Source organism: Ixodes scapularis, unplaced genomic scaffold (genome assembly GCF_016920785.2).
Source record: "Ixodes scapularis isolate PalLabHiFi unplaced genomic scaffold, ASM1692078v2 ptg000058l_1__unscaffolded, whole genome shotgun sequence".
NCBI lineage: Eukaryota > Metazoa > Arthropoda > Arachnida > Ixodida > Ixodidae > Ixodes > Ixodes scapularis.
The window spans coordinates 154,391-174,422 of NW_024609900.1; the positions used below are offsets into that span (position 1 = coordinate 154,391).

At 45.9% G+C, this 20,032-nt stretch overlaps 2 protein-coding genes across 4 annotated transcripts in view; both read left to right on the forward strand.

Moving 5' to 3' along the window:
* The first annotated feature begins 835 nt into the window (after positions 1-835).
* LOC8052691 (60S ribosomal protein L32) lies at positions 836-10,037 on the forward strand. 2 transcript variants are annotated; one of them, XM_029972886.4, is made up of 4 exons: positions 836-955; positions 1,502-1,601; positions 2,738-2,890; positions 9,858-10,037. In XM_029972886.4, the coding sequence occupies exons 2-4, from the start codon at positions 1,509-1,511 to the stop codon at positions 10,014-10,016; spliced, it is 405 nt and encodes a 134-aa protein (XP_029828746.1). In that variant the 5' UTR covers positions 836-955; positions 1,502-1,508; the 3' UTR covers positions 10,017-10,037. The 2 variants fall into 2 exon arrangements, with proteins under 2 accessions (XP_029828746.1, XP_040358493.1); XM_040502559.2 differs by lacking the exon at positions 836-955 and adding an exon at positions 960-1,034.
* Positions 10,038-11,704: 1,667 nt separating this feature from the next.
* Positions 11,705-20,032, forward strand: part of LOC8052689 (transcriptional activator protein Pur-beta) — a 102,243-nt gene continuing 93,915 nt past the window's right edge. The window contains exon 1 of one of the 2 annotated variants that reach the window (XM_029972872.4): positions 11,705-12,032. In XM_029972872.4, coding sequence (XP_029828732.1) covers positions 11,990-12,032 — 43 coding nt within the window. In that variant the 5' untranslated portion in view covers positions 11,705-11,989. The remainder of the gene's footprint in view (positions 12,033-20,032) is intronic. The other variant, XM_029972874.4, reaches the window with a different exon arrangement.

A 20,032-nucleotide genomic window follows, 5' to 3' on the forward strand; every position in this document is an offset into this window, starting at 1 on the left:
TGGGTTCGGAGATTTGTGTTTGTCCTTTGTCCCCCTTGTTTCCCTTCTCCAGGAACTATTATCCTTTTTTTTTTTTTGTATGCTCTAGTCTTGATATTAATTGGTTTGATTGTTGAAATAAAAAATAAAATTGGTCCCGGATTTTTATCGTAGCGCGCATTGCGGGACCAGTCAATGCGGCTCTGAGTCAATGAAGTCAGCAACAGAGGAAGCGCGCCTTTTGAGGCGCGGCGCCGATTCTTGATTGGTATCCAAGCGTGTGAAGGTACGGAGACGCAGCATTTCGGCGTGCCATGGAAGCTTGGCGGGCTGGCAGGCGCACTCGCGTACGGGTTTTAACCTTTCTGCACAGCCGTGCACGCCACTCAGGATCAGATTTTTTGTATGCAAATAAATATTATTATTATTATTATTATGCCGCCAGATCGGCGAAACTTGCTTTCAACGAATTCTGCCATTTTCCTGCGGTACTGCGCTTTCGTAAAATTTTCCACTTGTTCTCAACGGCAAGTCTCAACGCCTACACAAAGTCTTAAAAAAACTTCTTCGACGAATGACGACGAACGAGTAGAAAACGTGTCTTTAACACGCTGCTGCCAGCCTCTGCAACGCTAGCAGAACCGCAATTCGTCTACCTTTTCCTTTAGAATTAGTTCGCGGGAGCGGGAAGATCAGTGCGAATCTTTGCCATCAGCAAGTTAAAAATTTCTTCATGCCTGATAATAATAATAAAAAAATAATAATAATGTTTATTCAACTCAGAAAGAGTTTCGACACCACACCCACCACCACTGCCCACCACACACGGCGAGTGCCGCCAAGGTGGCCAAGGCGGCCAAGGTCCGGCGGTCCGGCGCTGTTCGTGTCACGAGGGTGCAGCACTAAACTTCCTGTGGCCGACTTCCTTTCACGCATGCGCGTTGTCTTCCCTTTTTGGTTTTCACCACAAATGGTGGTAAGTGTACTTCATTTTTCTAGCTCTTCAATCTAACGAATCGTCGTGTTTAACGCCATTATTTCTGTGGCTGGCTGTGGTAAATAGATCTCAAACATTTCCGCGGTCTATGGAAACATTTATTTCGATCTTCCTGAACTAAATAGTCGCGGGATAACGCAACGAAAACCCGGCGTCTCTATGGCAGACACGAGTGTTAGTGTTTCGCCGTTTCATTTGCTTGTGTGAAGTTCTAACGTTTCTAATTGTGTAGTTTCTTCCATATTCCTTATAGGTGGCACTATATTTTTACTTTACTTGCTTCGCGTGTATTTCGGGACTCGAGCTAGAGTCACTCGCTTGCCGATATGTGGCTGGCGGGTGCTAACATGCTCGGAAAGCAATCACAAAATGGCCTGTTATGCGTCGGCAACTCATCTTACAGACTTGTCCGATCACCTTATGGCCAACACTTTTTCACCAATCGCTACGGCTAATGTTGTGCAACGCAGATTCCTATTTTCGTTTGTTTGATGTCTCGCTCTTGCAACCTGTCCACGATCGCAGATACACCATGGCCATTAAGCCACTGAAGACCGTTCCAGTCGTCAAAAAGCGGGTGAAGAAGTTCATCCGCCACCAGAGTGATCGCTATGTGAAGCTGAGGGTTGGTACAATTTTTGCCTGTTCTTCCTTTAAAGCCTTTATATTCGCCAATTAAAGATTCCGGTTGAGTTCAACAAAATCTGGGCAGATGGTAGTGAAGCATTTTCAAGAAGTGACAACTGGAGAGCTACTGTGCTCCAGCCAGGCCTCAGCAATTCTCGATGGACAGGTGCTCCGATAATTTCATTTATAGCCGAGCTAACTCGGCTTGTGTTCAGCTTGATAACACACGAAAATGCAAGAAACCACTAGGGATATAAAGTATGCAATGACCTGGGGGGCTATGTTCGACAAATGTTTCGTTTCTCCTAAAAAGAAACGGAAGTGACGGAACTGACGATATCGCGTCTGATTGGCTAGAGGCTCAAATGACGATAAAGGGAACTTTCGTCATTTGAGAGTCTAACCAATCAGAAGCGATATCGTCGCTTCGGCCACTTCCGTTTCTTTTTAGGAGAAACGAAACATTTGTCGAACATAGCCCCCCAGGTGGCACTACTAGTTGCCACCCAATTTAAAATGTTAAGCAGTATTCACCCCTCTTGTTAACTGTGGTGTTTCTCGTTTCTTTGCTTTGAGTGTTTACCAATAGGAAACATGTTCCAACTAATATTCTGCTTGGGAAAAAATAGTTAGTGTTTTTCTCTTAAAAAGTTTGAGCTAGAGTCACCCGCCTAGCGACATGTGGCTCGCGGGTGCTTAAATGCTCGTAAATAAACGCGACAGTGGCCTGTTATGCGTCGGCAACTCATTTGACAGACTTGTCCGATCACCTTATGGCCAACACGGTGCTTCCTCTGATTGGTTATGTTGGCAAACCTGAATACGCAAGACAAATCAGACGTCAAGTCGGTTTGCCCTCGAGGTATGGTTGCGCTGGTTTGCATTGTAGGTGAGGAGTTAAGCCACTGCATTGTGCTGTAGCGACACATGACCCCACTCCAGTACAATGTTTGTTCCGATCAACAAACTTGGAACGTCGTGATGATGCGCAGTTACAATGTTCGGGCTTGCTCTGCAGTGCGGAACAAAATGGCAGTGCTTGCAAAACCTCTGGAGAATGGAGCGCTGTGCACATTTAGTAGCTCTAGTTCCTGCGCGTGGTAGTCTGGCGCTAACTGGACGTCTCTTCAACAGCCAAACTGGCGCAAGCCAAAGGGTATCGACAACCGGGTGCGTCGCCGCTTCAAGGGCCAGTACCTCATGCCCAACATTGGTTACGGGAGCAACAAGAAGACCAAGCACATCCTGCCCAACGGCTTCAGGAAGGTGGTTGTACATAACATGAGGGTGAGGACCTCTTTTTCTGTTGCCGCAGTCGCCTACAACTAAAGAAGTGGCTCGTTTGGGGCCATGGTTTGTGGTTTATTCTTTTCTGCATTCTTATCGGCCAATGACGCACTCTCGTTGACCACTGGGCGATAAGATGCTTGCATCAAGAGCTAATGGAGGTCGAGGTTCTTCTCGTTGCCATTTCCGTATAGATCAAAAGCTAGCAAGAACACATATCTGTTTTTTTAATACTGCTTGGGTGTCATTCAGGATCGTGGGAATCTACTTGGCGCCCAGAAGATGTCGTACATCTGACCTCGCCTCTCTACCCATCACCTTTTGGAAGGTGACGTCGAGTGCAGAATTATAACACGGTCATTCAGTAAGGTCATTTTCAGCAACAGCAGTTTAAACAGCTTGTAATTTTTACCTTGACTAACAGATAGAACTGTCGTACGTACGTACGTGAGGCTAGCCGGCTGGATCGTCGTACGTGCGAATGTGTTGGTCTTCTGTTGTTACCTTGAGACCTCTAATGGTGAGACTATTGTAGCGTTGAGTGTGAATGCCGAGCCATGAGTCACTTGCGTGGGTCTGTTTGCCCCGCCTGTGCTAATGGTGCTCGAGACAGCAAAGCACCAGCCATCAGGCAAGCATCGTTGGTGGCTTGTCCCCTGTGGGTCACACCAATTTGACAACGCTTCCATGGCACATTTGCACCTGTTTTGCCTCCTTTTTACACATTCTTTGTCTGTTTCAATTTCATGTGGGACTATTGTGATCTTTGTGGGGTGTTTAGAAAGAATAGCGAGTGCAAACGTATAGTTTGGCTCGTTGCATCGATTAAGTAATTTCTCGGAAGTTGGACAGTTTCTGAATGTAATTGGTGCAAGTTTCGCCTCACGGGCGCACCTCCAACATGCAGGATGTCGCTGTTAGTGCTACTGCACAGGAGAACTAATTTTAAACCTAATTAAACGATTTCAAAATCACATCTGGTGGATGGCGAGAAAGTTCTCGTGACATCACTTGTGGCATAGGAGCAGCGCCGTTCTGCGGCAATACGGCTTGCCGGCAGAATTAGCCTAGGCCTGAACGCGTTCGCAGTGCCTCGGCGGTGAAAGCCAAAGCGTAGTTGGCCACAGTGAGCTTGTTCTCGTTGCGGCTCTTTGCTTGACACGACCCGAGCATGCGTCTGGCACGGCCGGTATTAGTTGCTGCGAGTTGTGAGCTGCGAGCCGACGTTAAAAAGGATATGTTTGAACTACGAGAGTGTCAGCAAGAGCCACGCAAATAGCTGTTCACACTCGGAGTGGACACGCGCGTTTGATCGAAATGCTGGATTCGCTCTGTTAGACCGCGTTTCGGTAAGCGCTTCTGGACCAATCTTTTACGATTGCAACTTGACACTGACATGACACTCGGCAAAGAAAAGTTGGACCGACGTCGCGTAGCTCCCACGGACTGCTATAGCTCAACAGTGACGTAGCGTCGTGTCAGAATAAAAATGGGATACTAATAACAAAGTGTACATACCATGTTGCGATGGTAATCCGTATGGAGTTGATTTGAGTTCTATATCACACGAAACAAGGGGATAGAATCAATGAGAGTCCCTTTTCGACGACAGCGTTCGTCACCGGTGTCTCGGAAAACAGGGAGATCGAGATGACAAGGGGAAAAGATTGACCTCTGAAATTTAGTTCATGCAGGGATCAAACTATTCATCCGGGAAGGGTTCACAAGGGTCACGCGGGCATATTCCATTCAGCAGGTCAGCCGGTAATTGGCAGATGGTCTTGGTCAAGGACCGCCGGAGCAACGGTGCGCCGAGTCGGTGTTGCTGCTAGGCCTACTATATTCTTCCGAGCTCGCTTGGTTGGTAGAATCGTGGCCCTTGTAGCTCTTCTCGGGTGTTTGTGGATCCTGCGTTCTTGATCGTCGTGGTCTGTTTCAAGTACTCCTTCCTTTTTCCTTGCTGGTTGAAGTCGGGATGCACAAGAAGAGCAGGTAGAAAAATAAATGTCCTTTGGTCGTCGCTACCGATAACTGAGCGACGCTGTCGGCCATGTTGATTTGATCGTAAAAAGTGCGTAAGACAGCTGCGGAGCTGCGTAGGATTCTGTCGTAACCTGCGCTAAAGTTACGACAATTTCGTTTCGAGAATACAGGTTTTCTCTCAAATTTTTCGTACACACTTTTTTCGTCGTAAGTTTGCTTTGAGAAATCCGGCCTCAGAGCTGGTATTGTCAGTGGTGCCGTGGTTGCTGAGTTGCTGTGGTGCAGCGTGCGTGTAGCCCTTGCACATCTCAAACGGCCACGTTGTCACAGGTCGTAAATCGTCGACGCGCCACCAAGTGGCAACGCTCATAACCACAACATCCACGCCGTAGCCTTTCCCGTCTGGCACAAGTGACGTCAAGAATGCGCCCAATATCCCAAGACACGTCGCGCTCTCCGATGGCCGATTGTTGAGCGCGCGTCCAATCGGGGCCCCTCTGGGTGAAAAATATAGCCATCCGTTAAAAATGCAAACGCGCGATTATGATTTACGGATATCATTGACCATATTGAACCTATTTCTGACCATAATAGGTTTATTTCAAGTTTCGCTTCAGTATCCCTTTAAGTGTGCCATTATCTTCAGGATGCCAACTTGCACATTGTTTTAGTTTAATTTAATTACAGTCATTCTCAGCTATTCTCATGTTCTTGCAGTCTCTAGGAAACTGTGGGAATTGTGAGCTGCATTCTTCCAGACTGTGTACTCTATAAATGGTCAACCTGCCGTTCAGTTCTATCTTAATGAGCGGTTTAAGGCTGGTTAGGACGTGGATGTCCCCTAGACACTCAAAGGTCTTTCAGGCTGCAGTTGATTCATGGCAGGTTATCCTAGTCCCACATCCTCTTCAGATGAAAATTGCGTGCAGGAGTTTCAAGGGATGCTGAAACAAAATTTTGATTTCAGAAAACAATGCGGAAGTGCTAGGCAGGGCGCTACGAACCCGAAAGCATAATTGCAAAGCGATATCTCCAACGGATAGTCATATTTTTGTGAAAGAGCACACTTGAACGAGGCCAAAAAAAGCCCGTGATGTCGCGATTCTCGTTTCCTCCTCCTCTTGCTTTGACTGTGAGGACGCGAAGAGGGAAGGAAGCAAGGCCGTTTCCCCTCCTCAACTATTCTGCAGGAAACGCGACTTTGCAATTATTGCTCAATCGCGTCCTTATTTTTTAGAAATATGGCCATCCGTTCGAGATGTCGCTTTATAAGTGGTGTTTTGGGTTTTGTGGCGCCCCGTTGAACATTCCGTCTACCTTGTATTGGAAAATCCAAATTTCGGTTTAGCATCCCTTAAGCCAGCTATATTTTCAAATCACCGCCTTGGGAAGTTGTGGACTGTCTACCCTTTTTCTGTCTGATCTTCCTCTTCATTAACTTAGTAGTGGTCTATAAGTAAAGTCCTTTGTTTTTTGGGTTTTATATTTAAAAAAAAAAAATGGCTGCTTCATTCCAAGCTGGTAGTGAAGAAGTCAGGTTTTTCAAGAAATTATTTTGCAAGTCTGGAGTCTTAGGTTATACTCAGAAATATGTAAGTATAAATAACAATAAAGAGCATTGATCAGTTTCAGTATATAGAACATTTTTGAGAATCGAGTCATTATAGCACAGATCATAACATTGGAACATAGTGTAATGGTGCGTTCATACTGGAAGTGGATCCGCGTGTTCTCAATTGCAAAGCGGCTGGGATCGAGCGGTTGGAGCGCAGATTTGCCAACCACTTCGGGACCGATTTGCCCCAACCATTTTCGCAAACCTGATGTGATGTGATGTACATGGCTTTCGATGCAAAATGGCATCTGTTGCTGGTGAGGCGTCCGAGGCACTGTAGTCCTAGCGTTGCAGCAGACAAATCAACGGAGAGACGTGATTTTCATTTCGGTCACTTGAATCTGCCGCGAAAAAAATTGACTTGTAGTCTTGACAGGTTTCACACCAATGGTTTGGTTTGGGTAAGAGTTTGTTTATTACTCCAGGTGCCACAGCCCGAAGCTCGCTGCCTTGTTAGTCTCTGACCGTAGAACGTCTGAACTCGCTCCTGGTCGACCGAAATGTCAGCTTTTATACCCACTAAGACAGTCGCGTGAGCTAGAAAGCATTCAACACCGTGCATAACCACCATGATGGCCGATAGAGACGTCGTGAGCCTGATTGCGCAGCCAAAGCACCACGTGGAGCTGGCAGGGTACCTGTGCTAGCTCGACCTGCAGCGTTTACTACTAACGAAAGAAAATAGAGGAAACATACTCAAGAAATAAAGTGTACGTACCAGACGATGCAGAGGTAATTCTTACGGCGTTTATTTGAGCTTGATGTCAAACAAACAGTAGACTCGATCGAAGTGCGAGTGACGAGAGGAGAGTCCGCCACCAGCAAAGCTACGACCGGCTAGCACCGAACACATTCCCCGCACCACGGTCCACTCACCGCTCACAACTTCGAAAATGATAAGAGCGAACAAGGGAGGAAAACTGGCCCTCTATCCCGAAAACAAGGTCAGCTATTCATGCGGGAAGGGTCCACTTCGAAAACAAAATTGGGGGCACCCTGTTCTGAGTCAGCAAGGCTCGCCTAGCTGGGCTTTGCTTGTGGGCGAAGTCGAGAACATCACAGTCAAGTTTTGCGGGTCCATGCCTCTTTTTTCACTGTCTCCACTAGTGATGCGTACGAACATCCCAATAACAAATCTTCACGAGTGCCAAAATAGCAAAATTTTACATTTGGATCGTGGATTAAAGTGGATTTTGGCTTGTAAAACAAGGTTGCCAAATGCAAGTCTCAAAAGATCACCCGTGATCGTTGAGAAACCGCCTTTCGGTGGTTGGCAAGAGGCGGTTGTCTTCGCTTAACGCGGATTCGCTTCCAGTGTGAATGCAGCATAAGAGTGCACTTAAACTTTACAATTTTTGATAATCCTCGTCGCTTACGTAATCTTCTGCGTGAGCCGCACCACTATCTCCACCCTAGTCCTGTGAAGTCTCTTGGACATATAGAGCATTGCTTCTGTAACGGTAATAAGAAAACCCGAAAATGCAATTGTTATAATTAATTGTTCTGTCTGGAATGGATACCCCACGAAAAACATGTGGTCCTCTATAAATTTATCAATATATCTGGTATTGTTCTAAGTGGATTGCTTTTTATCTGAATTCAGGGCTTATGCATACATTTGCAAGGCACAACAAAATCACTTCAGTTTCATAAAAACAAAATATCTGCTGCTGTTCTTGAATGTTTTGAGAATAGTTTCTGATCCTTCTCTCTTATTTTTTTTTTCTTGCACTGGTTGAAGTGGATAGAGAAGGGCATAGGATTCTTCACAATATTAAAAACAATCATTTTAAGGGTATATTAATGTCATTACAGTTCACCGAAGCTAGCAATGTAGGTTCAGGTCTGGACCAAATGCTCATGTTCCTACTAACCCTTTGTTTCATAGAAAATCTTTTTCAGAGCAGAGTAATTTGAAAAATGCGACATTCAATTTCTTAATACGGGGGGAAATCGGGTTTAACTCAATTTTCAAGGAACATGTTCGGAATGTAAATATCTAGTTTCACTCGAAAACGAAAGGCCCTATTTATAAGTGTCTTGCCAGTTTTTTTGTTTTTTTTTCATGAAGTATTTTTAGTAGAGGTTCAAGAATAGTGGCAAAAATGCCAAGTCAAGCATAAATAATAGAAAAAAAGAGAAGAAAATTGCAAATCACAATATTTGTAGAACTAAAGACAGTGTTTTTCTGTGGTGCTTCACTGCAAACTATGTTAAAACGCTACAGCAATGGTTATCATATATGAAGGCTTTATTTCGCTGATTAAGTTGCGGCGAACCCTGGAAGGGGGGGGGGGGGGGGGGGAGAGATAACTAAGCAACAAATGTCTACATTCTCATTCAATAAAAACCCAGCATGTCGACGTCTTTGTTTAGCTGTTTTCTCTTTGGTCTGCTTTTTCTCTTGGGAGACACTCAGAAGATTGCAGTGCATCCATTGAGTCCTGTGCATGCGCACGATAAAGAGAGTGACACATAATTCCTATCGCTTCACAAGTCTCCCCCTTGCACGGTGGTCGAGCGTAGTGCTCAAGATTCGGGTTCAGTTCTCGGAGGACGTTTGCAATTTTGTTCTTCTTTCTAACTTGTCCAATTATCACTCTCCCATGCACACGTTACATGTTACAGATAATCTTCCAAGAACGGCCACCTAAAAAAATGCCACCTAGATGCAAAAAAAAAAAAAAAAAAGTGATTTCATCTCAAGCCAGGCGTACGAATCTGTGATAGAATGAACATGGCGTGAATCACCACACTGGCACGACAAATCTAAGAAGCAGCTCATGGGTGTATTCACCAGCCTATGTGTGGACACACAGCGTGCTGGATGAATGAACGGATACAACGGGACCGTTTCAATTGGGTGGCGTCTGGTGCCGCCTAGCCTTGGCACCGTGCTCGATGCCGCGGGGGGCAACGGGTTTTTGGGAGAGGGTGGTTCAATTATCGATGCTATTTATATTTTGGTAATAATTTGTCATTGTTGAGGTAAGGACCGATGATAGGTTTGCAGTGCACAATCTGCTGCAGGCGACGTCGGATCCTTGAATTAAAAATGGCGATGTGGCAAGGTTGCTAGATGTGCATTACAAGTGAGGCTCTAGCGATATCCACCAGGTGCTCTTTGCAAATCGTTTATGTTTTAAAATTCCTTTTCGTGTCTTTTTTTAACAAGATATTGGTGCGTCCGATGGGATACCCCTTTGAACACGCTAGACCAAAAAATTTGCTCAGAAATTTTGTTGTGTGTACCTTTAAGGCAACCAAAATCTTTGTTCAAACTTGCAGGCCTGTGGGTGGTGGTACCCTAAAGTCAATTAAGGTGTCGTTCTTGATGTCAATGTTTTTGTGTTGGGTTTTCCTCTGCAGGAACTGGAGATGCTGATGATGATGAACCGGCGGTACTGCGCCGAGATTGCCCACGGCGTGTCATCCAAGAAGCGCAAGATTCTCGTCGAGCGGGCACAGCAGTTGTCAGTCAGAGTCACCAACGCCAACGCTAGGCTCCGCTCGGAGGAGAACGAATAAACCAGTGTCTGTTGTCACTTTGCCAGGGCGTCAGTGTCTATTGAAGTATGGTGCCTGGAACTTGTCTCTCAGTGGTGTGGTTATCACATTCTCAATTGCAGTCCCTTGATTTCTGCCCTACTGATGTCATAAAAGTGATGCTGATGCCTGCCGTGATCCTGGTGCTGATGACCGTTCTAATCTATGTTCGCTCTTACTTTTTGTGGCGACTTTTTTCGTCCAATCACTAGGCTTGTGACAACCGACATTACATGCTGGCTGCTGTGGCATCATACTTTGCCACTACGGGAACGCATTCGACTATCAGTCGTGTAGTTCCAGGCACCATAATTAAATTGGCTGCTGGCTTGGATGTGGCTGGTGTCAGTTTTTCTGCTTTACTTGCGGTGGTACTTCAATGAACCCTCTGGCTTCTAGGTTTACCCAGCTGCTCACCTTTGTGGCCGTGCTTTTTAAATTGGCAAGTTAACAAGAAGAGCTGTTAGTGCTTTCTTTGAGCTACTTCTGGGAATAGGTGAGTGGTCAGACTTCCTTGATATGTACACTGATAAGGCCTAAAGCAATTGGGTGGCTTTTGCAGGTCCCGAAAACAGTTTTCCGCAGACTCCTTTGGGCATGCATTTCATTGTTATGCCGAGAGCAAGTAGTCTGCTTGTCAGGAGTTTCGGTGATGTCGGAACGACGGTGAGCTCTGATAAGCTTTGATTGGAGGGATAGTGGGTAGACCTTGATGCTGGAAGCCTTGAGGTATATTTACTTTTTTTTATTTTTCAATCACCCCTATGCAAGTAGTAAACAATTTTCGACTCTATTGAATCGATCTCCTAAAAATTCCTGCTACCTGTAGTGTTGATGTGAAGGCCTGGTTGCTGGACTTTGCGGAGGGCAAGCTGCCTGTTTCTTGCTCAGGGGTTGTGGTGATGTCAGAATGACGCTGAGGTCTGATTAGTTTTGATTAAAAGGATAGTAGGTAGACCGCAATGCTTGATGCCTCGAGGTCTACCCACAATTTTGTTAAATCGGCAAATAAGAGCTTGGCGTCCTGACATCATTGCAACCCCTGAGCAAAAAGCAGACGAACTTGCATTCTGCATTCAATAAGTATTTTAAATAATAGCCAGTGGAATAGCTGTCGCATTTACTTTTATAGTGAAACTAAAGCATGCGTGCAGGCAATCTGGTTCAATACTGACATGGTAACCCAGGATGGGGATAAAACTGGATGGACAACAGAAAGGTCCAGAAATGGCGAATGCGTCTAATTGACAGAAATGAATGTTCTGAATGAAATTAACAAAGCGAAAATGGATATAGTTTTAATAAGTCATCTGCGGTGGTCAAGCGGTACAACATTTGGGAGTTTTTGTAAAGCGTCACGATAACGATACCCGATACTCCGTACGCGCCTTTGCGCATGCATTCTATCGTTATCGGGTTTCGTTATCGAAGCAATCTTCGTGAATATGCGTGTGGAAAGAGTTGAGCGCTATACAAGATTGAATGTTAATTCTCTTTCAAAGGCGAGCAATGGCATAAATATATAGAAAAAAAAAAAAAAAGTCACCTCTGGTAAAATGAAATCAATATACTATTTTGTTTGGCTAGCTTCGAGGCATGCGGAAGTGGCGGAGCCATTTTTGCTTTCGTCTGCTAGACTCGGCTAGACCCTCCGTCCCGTCGCAGTAATTCTGGGATACTAAGCGACTAAGCCTCGTTCGAACGTGTCCATCGGACACGCACATCTCGTCATCGGGTACCAAGTTACATTCGTGACCAATTTAAACCAGGCTTCTCACGCAAAGCGGCACAAAATCAAAGTTTTCCCACGTCCTGGAGTCTAGCAGACGACGCACGGATTCTGGGAGGATCGTGCACCGTTACCCTGGCCCGTGATTGGCCGAGCCTGTTTAATTATTCACAAGAGCCACAACGCGGCTGGTCGCTGGCGCTCCCAGTCGTCGAAAAGGTCCATCATGTCGGACAGAGACAGCACCGACGAGCGACACCCGTCTCAAAGTAAGCACGTTTTTAAGCGGCCCCAGCCGACTTGTCCACGATCCGAAAAATCGGCGATCGCGGGGGAATGAACCCGTCTGTCCGGCGTCTCGACCGAGTGCGATGCGGTTGGCGTCCTTGAGTTAGGGAAACGGATTTTTCGCGGGCCACTCGTCGTAGAAAGATGGCCGTTCTCGGCGATTCACTGTGCCCGAAAAATCGCCTTCAAAAACTGTCGGAGCATTTTTTGCGCGGTTTCCAACGGTAATCGACGGCGAGTTTGGAATTCCACCAGGCTTCCCTGTGCGGGTCGTACTTGCAAAGCGGCCGTGGAAGCCGGGAGCGCGAGTCGTAGTCGCGCGGCGAGCTCGGCAGCTGATCGCTAGGCCTAAAACGGTCGCCGAATGAAGTCGCGAAAGTCTCGTGCGTTATTTTATTTGTCTATCATCGCCGAATTTTCTCGTGCCGATCTACCTATTCGTAAATGCTTTCTGGATAAAAAACATACTCCGAGTGTATGCGTTGGAGGAATAAACTTGCTTTTAGCTGCGGTTGCATCGGTGATTCGTCGAAAGCAGCGCAAGTTCTCCACAGCGTGATCGTTTTCTGCTTTTTAGTTTATTTAAAATATCAGCAGATACTGATGTCTAGCGCAGAATTCACAAACCACAAATATTGCGCGCATTGAATTAAAGAAAAAAAAACAACCTACCGTTAGTTTAGGCCAATGTGTGGTGCGCCGCCTTGTCGCCTTGTCAGAATTGAGGCAAACTCCCGAGAAGTTTGAAGTGCATACTTAATTTATCTCCTGAGATCCAAGCAGGTGTCTGATCCAAACAAATTGCATTTTTGTGACCTTTTTTTTTTTTTTTCTTCTTTATAACAGTATGCAGATTTTTGTGGGTTTTTATAAATTTCCCGCGCATGGATGTTTATCCATGATTCAGCATTGTTGTCATGAGTTGCTTACACCATGCAGGCGAGATTGTCAATTGTTTACACACTTGGCGAAGAACCAAGTTTCAACAGTTGACTCTATCCGGGAGCAAAAGTCAACATCCAGAGCGGCCTATATTTTTAGTTGGACATTTCTCAACTATGGCACTCAGCACGTGCAACGATGTTGTAACATTGCTTTAGCAGTGCACGAAAGGGTTCGTTGGCTGCGTTCATGACCAAGGTTACGTTACTTGTTAATTAGCAGGCAGACTCCATTCATCCGTCGAATAATGCACGCTTGCTTCGTACTATGGACGTCAAAGTTGGTAACTTTTGATGCGATTTATTTCATTCTCGCGTTTCTTATCGGCGAACACTCGCAATCAACGAACCACGTAGGAAGTGGGTAGTCGTACTGAATTCAATCGCGAGTCTAGGAAGTTCTCTTTGACGCTATCAGTTCTCACCGACATTCCTATCTCCCTAGCTGATGACGTAAGGATCTTTGTGTATCATTTTTTTTAGTTTGAAATTGCACTCGGAACGTCCAAGGTCCTTTGGGAGCGTTTCTTCGTCTGCCCGCATCCCCGACGCAGAAAAGTTACGGTACGGTTTTTCCCAAACCCAGACGCCCAGGCAGACAGACGTGAGACAGACGAGAGTTGGGTTTGTTGACGCTCAAGTCCGCCACTTGCTCCCGAGATGGCGCTATGCTCCTGTCGCGCGAAAATCAGTCTGGATCCAGCGTTGTTCCAAAAATGCAACTAGGTGATGGCTACAGTTACCAAAACGTAATTGCAAGTTAACTACCATTAAACATTAACATTGCAGACCTTTTTAGCGTAGTCGAGAAAAGAAAATGATCTTCATACTTGGTAAAACAAATGTGGAGAGCAAGTCGACTGCTTCTTGCGCAGGAGCAGACGAGAAATAGTGGGTAGACCTCAAAGCGCCTAGCTTTAAGATCTACCCACTATTTTTTTTTTTTTTCGATCAGCCGATAACAGCTTGGCATCGTTTTGACGTCAGCGCAACTCCCCGCAAGAAGCAGACGACTTGCTCTCCGGGATATCCGCTCTAAGACAAGCCGGGAAAATTGGCGCCTGCCCATGGAAAGCTCGAACCCAATGTGCCCTGCGCAGGGCACATTCTCAAGACGTAGTCCTCTTTTTGTTAAAAAAAAAAAAAATAAATTAAGAGCAAAAAAACTGCCAAAGTTTGCGTTAGGCCCGTTCGCAGACGACCAAGTTACCGATGCTATTAGCATGTGGCGCCACCTCCCGGTAAGCGCAGCGAGCAGACAACAGAGTGCTTCGTTTTGTCGTCAGTCAGTTACGTAAAGTCTGGCTCATATGTCCGCTGTTACGCATTGGTGGTCATTAAACTATCGCGCGGAAAGTGTAGTATTGTTTTCCAACTTCGAAATTGTTCTCTTTTTATATTTGTATTACCCCTCAATTCGGATCGTGTTTTCTGCGACCAGTCTGCGCGTTGATCGCGTAATTCTCAGACAATCCGCTGATCTCGCATAAATGTATGTGATTACGGTGAATATTTCGTTTCATTTAATCGACGGTCGTCTAAAATGTCGTCTCTGCCGCGCATGTCTCGTGTTTCGGCCGCACCGCAAAATTGATCGTCTTCCGGGGTAACCATTATTTCAGCGTTACAGGGGGCATATCTGGGATCTACACTTCGGCAGGGACAAGCCCGAAATAATGTTTTTCAACAAAGCGAAGAGAGTTCCGTTCAACATGCGAGACATTTCGAATGGTGCAACTGGAAGAGTGCGCGTGTCCGAAATTAGGAGCAAGCGAGGGATGAAAAAATGCCTAGAAGAGAACAATAGACTTACTGGAAAAATCATTAAAAAAAGAATTGGAATTATGATCTTACGAAACACCGAGAGACTGTTTCTCGACTCCTGTGGCGCGTTTGAATTTTCTTTCTTCTTCCCGTTTCGCATTTTCGCCGCTAGGGCGCGCCGGTTTTCGCTGCACTTTAGAAAAGGCGGGTAACTCTCTCCTCGCCTTCACGTCTTTTGCGCTAGGTGGCGTCGTATTCTATGGAACTGCTTAGATAACCCGTATTACAGAGTGTCCATCAGCTAGTTCGGGGTCATGTGGTTCGTGGGCAGCGTTTGTAATACGTGCTGCGAGGAGGTGGCAAAGGCGTCGATCGTCTGCGAGCGCCTCCGCATTTCCGCCTGCCATCCTCCTTGCCACACGACAACGCAGCGCATGCGCAATAGCGACCAATCGGCGCTGGAAGCGTCCGCCATTAAATCGGATACTGTAAAATCCCTTATTCTCGCGGTCCCTATTTTTCGCGAATCGGTCACAGAGGACGTAATCGCGGCCACTAAATTTTGCGAATTCCATACGCCTCCATTGAACCTCTTAGGAACCGAAATTTTTGCGTGCCCTTAAATTTCACGAATTTTTTAATTCGCGAAAATGAAGGGCTCGCGAACATTAACTGCCCATTCACACTGGAAGCGGAGCCGCGTTCGCAAAGCGGTTGCGAACGCGGTTGTATAAATATCCAGTACAATTGCACGCGCACTCGATGACATCAAGTGCGCGTGCAATTGTACTGGATCTTTATACAACCGCGTTCGCAACCGCTTTGCGAACGCGGATCCGCTTCCAGTGTGAACGAGCGGTTAGGGTCTTACAGTACGCGTCCCCATGGTTCGAGTTGAACCCTCTCTCCAATCTAGGTTCTTCTCTAAAGTGTCTGGTCGCTAGGTGGCGCAAACCGCCGCCTGATTTAAAGGGTCCAGCGCCGCATGCATGCATCCACCCATTCATCAAGCAAGCATCCAGGTGGCTGGGCTGTCTTACCGACACCGGTTCAGCAGCAGTTCTATTGGACTCAGAGAATTGACAGATGAGCGGGAACAGTTTGGCATTTGGCGCGCATGGGAACACACTGAACGAACGTTGAACCTTTTGGAGAGCGAAAAAGGATTGATCAAGGACCAGAGCTCGGCATTTTTGGTCGAACTCACTCGCAGCAAGCTCAAAATAAGTTTAACAAAAAACTTCCTCACGGCCGCACTCACCTTCAAGTCCTCACTCATGAACTCAAACTCACCGAACTCACCCAAGTCACGCCCCCCATCGAACTCATGAACTCACTCACTCAGAGGCAATTGCTCAGAGGTTTATATCTCTCGCTCTCACCGCGGCGCTGGCGCTTGCGTTTCGCGCGCAAGTTGCGCGGTTTTTACAATAGGGAGTTTTCGTAGATCGTTTTCGCCGTCCCGCAAGGCCCTCCGCAACCCGCTACGATAGCGGGAACTCCACAGTCAAGGCTATCGGCGCGCAGGCGCAGTAGCGACTTCTTCGTTGCGGAACGCTTAGCGGAGGGGGCAGCGCGGTCTACGAAAACTCCCTAATATAACCCCGACCACGTTCGCTGACGTCTTCTGCCGCTCCGTCACCAGCCGTCACGTCACCAAACATAAACATTTTTTTTTTTTTTTGACGGGCCATTGCGAGTCTTGTGAAGAAGTGTTCTTTATGGTGTTCCTTCAAGCATTCGCGACAACTTCGTGCGAGCATGGAGTGAGCGTCTGCATCGTTCATTCGAGTGTGAAGTATTATTCAAACATGCACCGCCGTGGGTGTGTATTTTGTTTCTGCGGAGAATGTTTCAAACTTCTTAATGCTGGGACCGTTTTGCTCGACAGTTCGTTGTCGAGTAGAACTATTTCAGAACTGTCTGTCTTGATATTTGAGCGTAGGTCACACAAATTATTTCGCCTAAAATAACTATCTCGGGAATATTTTTTTTTCTAGAAGAATGAACGATTGAAGAATTTCGTGCGTACCATAGTATTGCGTAATACGTTTTTTTTTTTCGCGTCTCTCATTTTCTGTTGCAGAGCACGTACCAATTGAACCGGGAACGTACGTTCTATTCTACAGACTCTGTGCCTCGTCAAATGTTATACTTTATGGATCCTGACATAAAATCGTTATCGATATCTGATGCCTTCGTGATTTTTGTGGCTCAGCCGCTCAGACAATGTGTGCTTGTGTTCAAACTTGTCAGTATGTTGAATACAAATACTAACAAAGAACACGTAGAACGTTGTGCTTTCTATTAAAAACGTTTGTTAATCCTTAATGAATCTTAATTATGTTTTTGCGTTCGCTAGTTTGTATAGTTACTATAAATACCATAAAAGTCTAAAACGACGCAACTTGCATCGTTTTAGAAAACAACAATAAATACGACCTTTGGGGTGTCAGTGCCCCTTTAAACTGCTGATATTTATTCCTGGGAACTCAATCAACACACCCCACCGTGTTTTCGTTCTCGTTCTTTCGAGGAGCCAAATGTGAGGGCTTTCCATTTGCCTGTTTTGTTCGACCAGGCAAGTGCCATGGAACAGTCACGCCTCTAGCGGTACGCTTCAGCTGTGGGGACAACAACCCAAATCTTCTTGTTTGTTTTTTGGTCAGAGAAATCTAGGATAACAATTCGAAGGCCGCTGCTCGTGCGACCATAGTACTGGTCAGAGCGAAGCGCTCGTACCTGCAGGCCCCCCGTGCTAGGCGAGCTTCCATATATTTGTTACGCTGCGTTAGGACAAGCTCGATAAAGCGTCTCCTATAGTTCGATCTCCCGCCCAATAGGGGGTCTCCACTGGACACCATATTCGAGGGCATTGTTTAGAGCGCTCGCACAGAACGAGCTCACATGAGAGAGTTTTAGTAGATCGTCTTCCAGAGCTATATACGCTTTACTAGCAAAAACTCGTGCTGTCACTTCGAAGCATGGATTGAGCTCACGCTCGCCAGGCCCGCTTGCCTCAGCGCACGGTCTACTAAAACTCTCTAAATGAAAGGGTTACTGAACCAAACAATTTACTGTCCATAATAAGTGGCGCACATTCTTTCCACGAGCCAGCAGCCGCTGGTGTGCGCGAACACACGCAACGAAATTGACGTCATCATATCCCCCATTCGCGCTTAAGATGACAGTGAAATGTATGGGCTTCGGACCAAAGGAAAATAAGGGCAGTCTTTTCATCTCCACAAGAAAAAGCTACGTGCTCGTTAGACCAATTGATCGCTTACCTTTTACACCAGACACCATATGGCGTGACATTACGGAGGAGTAGGACCCATACGCATTTAGAGCCCCTTTGGGATAGTACCGAAGCGACAGGCACCCCCTTGATTATGGCCAATCTCACTCCGAGTCTAGTGATTCGCTGGGATCCTTCCATTGTTCGCAGTGATGGGCTGTAAGCTATATCTTTGTGTTCTGTTTGGAAGACGGAGATAGCCAGTCAGATTTTTTTTTTCCATGCGTGGGCCGCAGTGATCGGCTTTCCTAGGGCTCTGCAAAAATATAGACGTAAAAACAATTTTTGTAAGCTTTTTTTAAAAGTTATTTTTACGACGTTTGCGCCGAACACAGACGCGGTCTGCTAACACGGAACGCGTCTGCTCGTTTGAGAAACAATGTCGGCCATCTTGTCCGGCATGTCTTGGCCCGTCCGTCTGCCAGGCATTTGCCTCTACCGAAATAGAAGGCTGACGCACAAGAGGGAAGCGCTGCTTGTTTCTTTTAGTACATGTTTCTCTCGTCAAGAAAAAAATACAAAGAAACGTTTTTTATATACTCTTTTTTTCTTCGCGCTGTAGGCGTGCCTGGGTTTTCGACCTTTATTTTTGACAGGATTACAACTGTATGGTTCCGTGCTTTCAGTATGTATACAGATGAACCCCGAATATTAATCCACCTAGCCGGTTTAATCAAAATAAAAAAAAATAAAAAAACCCCGCAAAATTAACTTAAGCCACTCCTCTTGTCCCCAAACCACGCATCAATTCAGTTATCGGTGTCGGAATGATTTCCCAAACAATTTGGTTCACGCGCGCATATGTATCTCTTCGAGGTTGGGGAAGCCCATGCCCTGTTTTCCTCATCATAGCAGTTCCCGATAAACAGCGATTTTTTTTTTATTTTATTTTTATCCAACATTGAAAATTGACTTTGAAAAGGACCATATTTGTGGGAAATCACTCCCCTTCCCCCTCTAAACAACAACAGCAACAAAAAACAAATCCAACATGTAAATAATTACCCCCCCCCCCCTTTCTTACCGACCCCCACAAAGGAACAAAAAAAAAAAAAAAAAAGTGAATGTGAAGAAATATAAGCACCGAAAACAGGGCACCGTAATTATGACTAATCGGCGTTTTGTTTCGCTAAAATTGAATCTGTCTTTATTTCGAATGGGCACGACTGGGTAGCTTTGAATATGTACGAAAAAAATATCGCGCGGCGAATTGAACGGTTCTGCAATAAAAGGAAGTAAGAGCGTAGACCAGCTATAGACCTTTTCATTTCAGTAGTTGCCTGAGCGGCGGGTAGAGGGCGCTGGCGCACTCGGCGCCATTAGGTTGCTTCAATTTGGTCGGTTTCGGTTTCAACGTACACGCGATTGTGATGCTGTTTCATGCCACTTTCGATTAATTTTGCGATATGAATTTCTTTCTAGTAGCACACAGCGAATGAAACAATAGTATTGAGCCACTTGGCAAACCACGAAGTGGTTTCGAGCCTAAATTGCGATCTTTTTTTACTAACACTATATGCGTCTGAATCCGTCCATCATTAATTTCGGCCAGGTTCGGCGGTGAAACAACTGCGCTGATGCACAGGGAGGGGTACCATTGTTGACGGCCGTACCCGCGGACACTAATTTCAAGAAAAAAAAAAACAAAGAGCAGGACAAGCTCCGGCTGCACAGTGCGCTCGTTGCCTGCCGCCGTGCTTTGGCTGTGCGTGCACCGAGCGGTACGGAAGCAGATAGCTCGCGCTCAAGTCAGATATTGAACTGATCATCTTATATTGCAACAGACTATATTGCATGAGTGCTTAGTGAAAAATCAGGTCGACAACATGATTAACAATCTACTGAATCACCAAGAACAGATGAACTGACAAGTTTACTGTTCGATGTTTGGTTTCCGTACACCAACCTTTTCTAACTTCGAGACTGGAAATGTCTTTTATAATGACTAGACGAGTTTAATATAATCACGTAGATAATA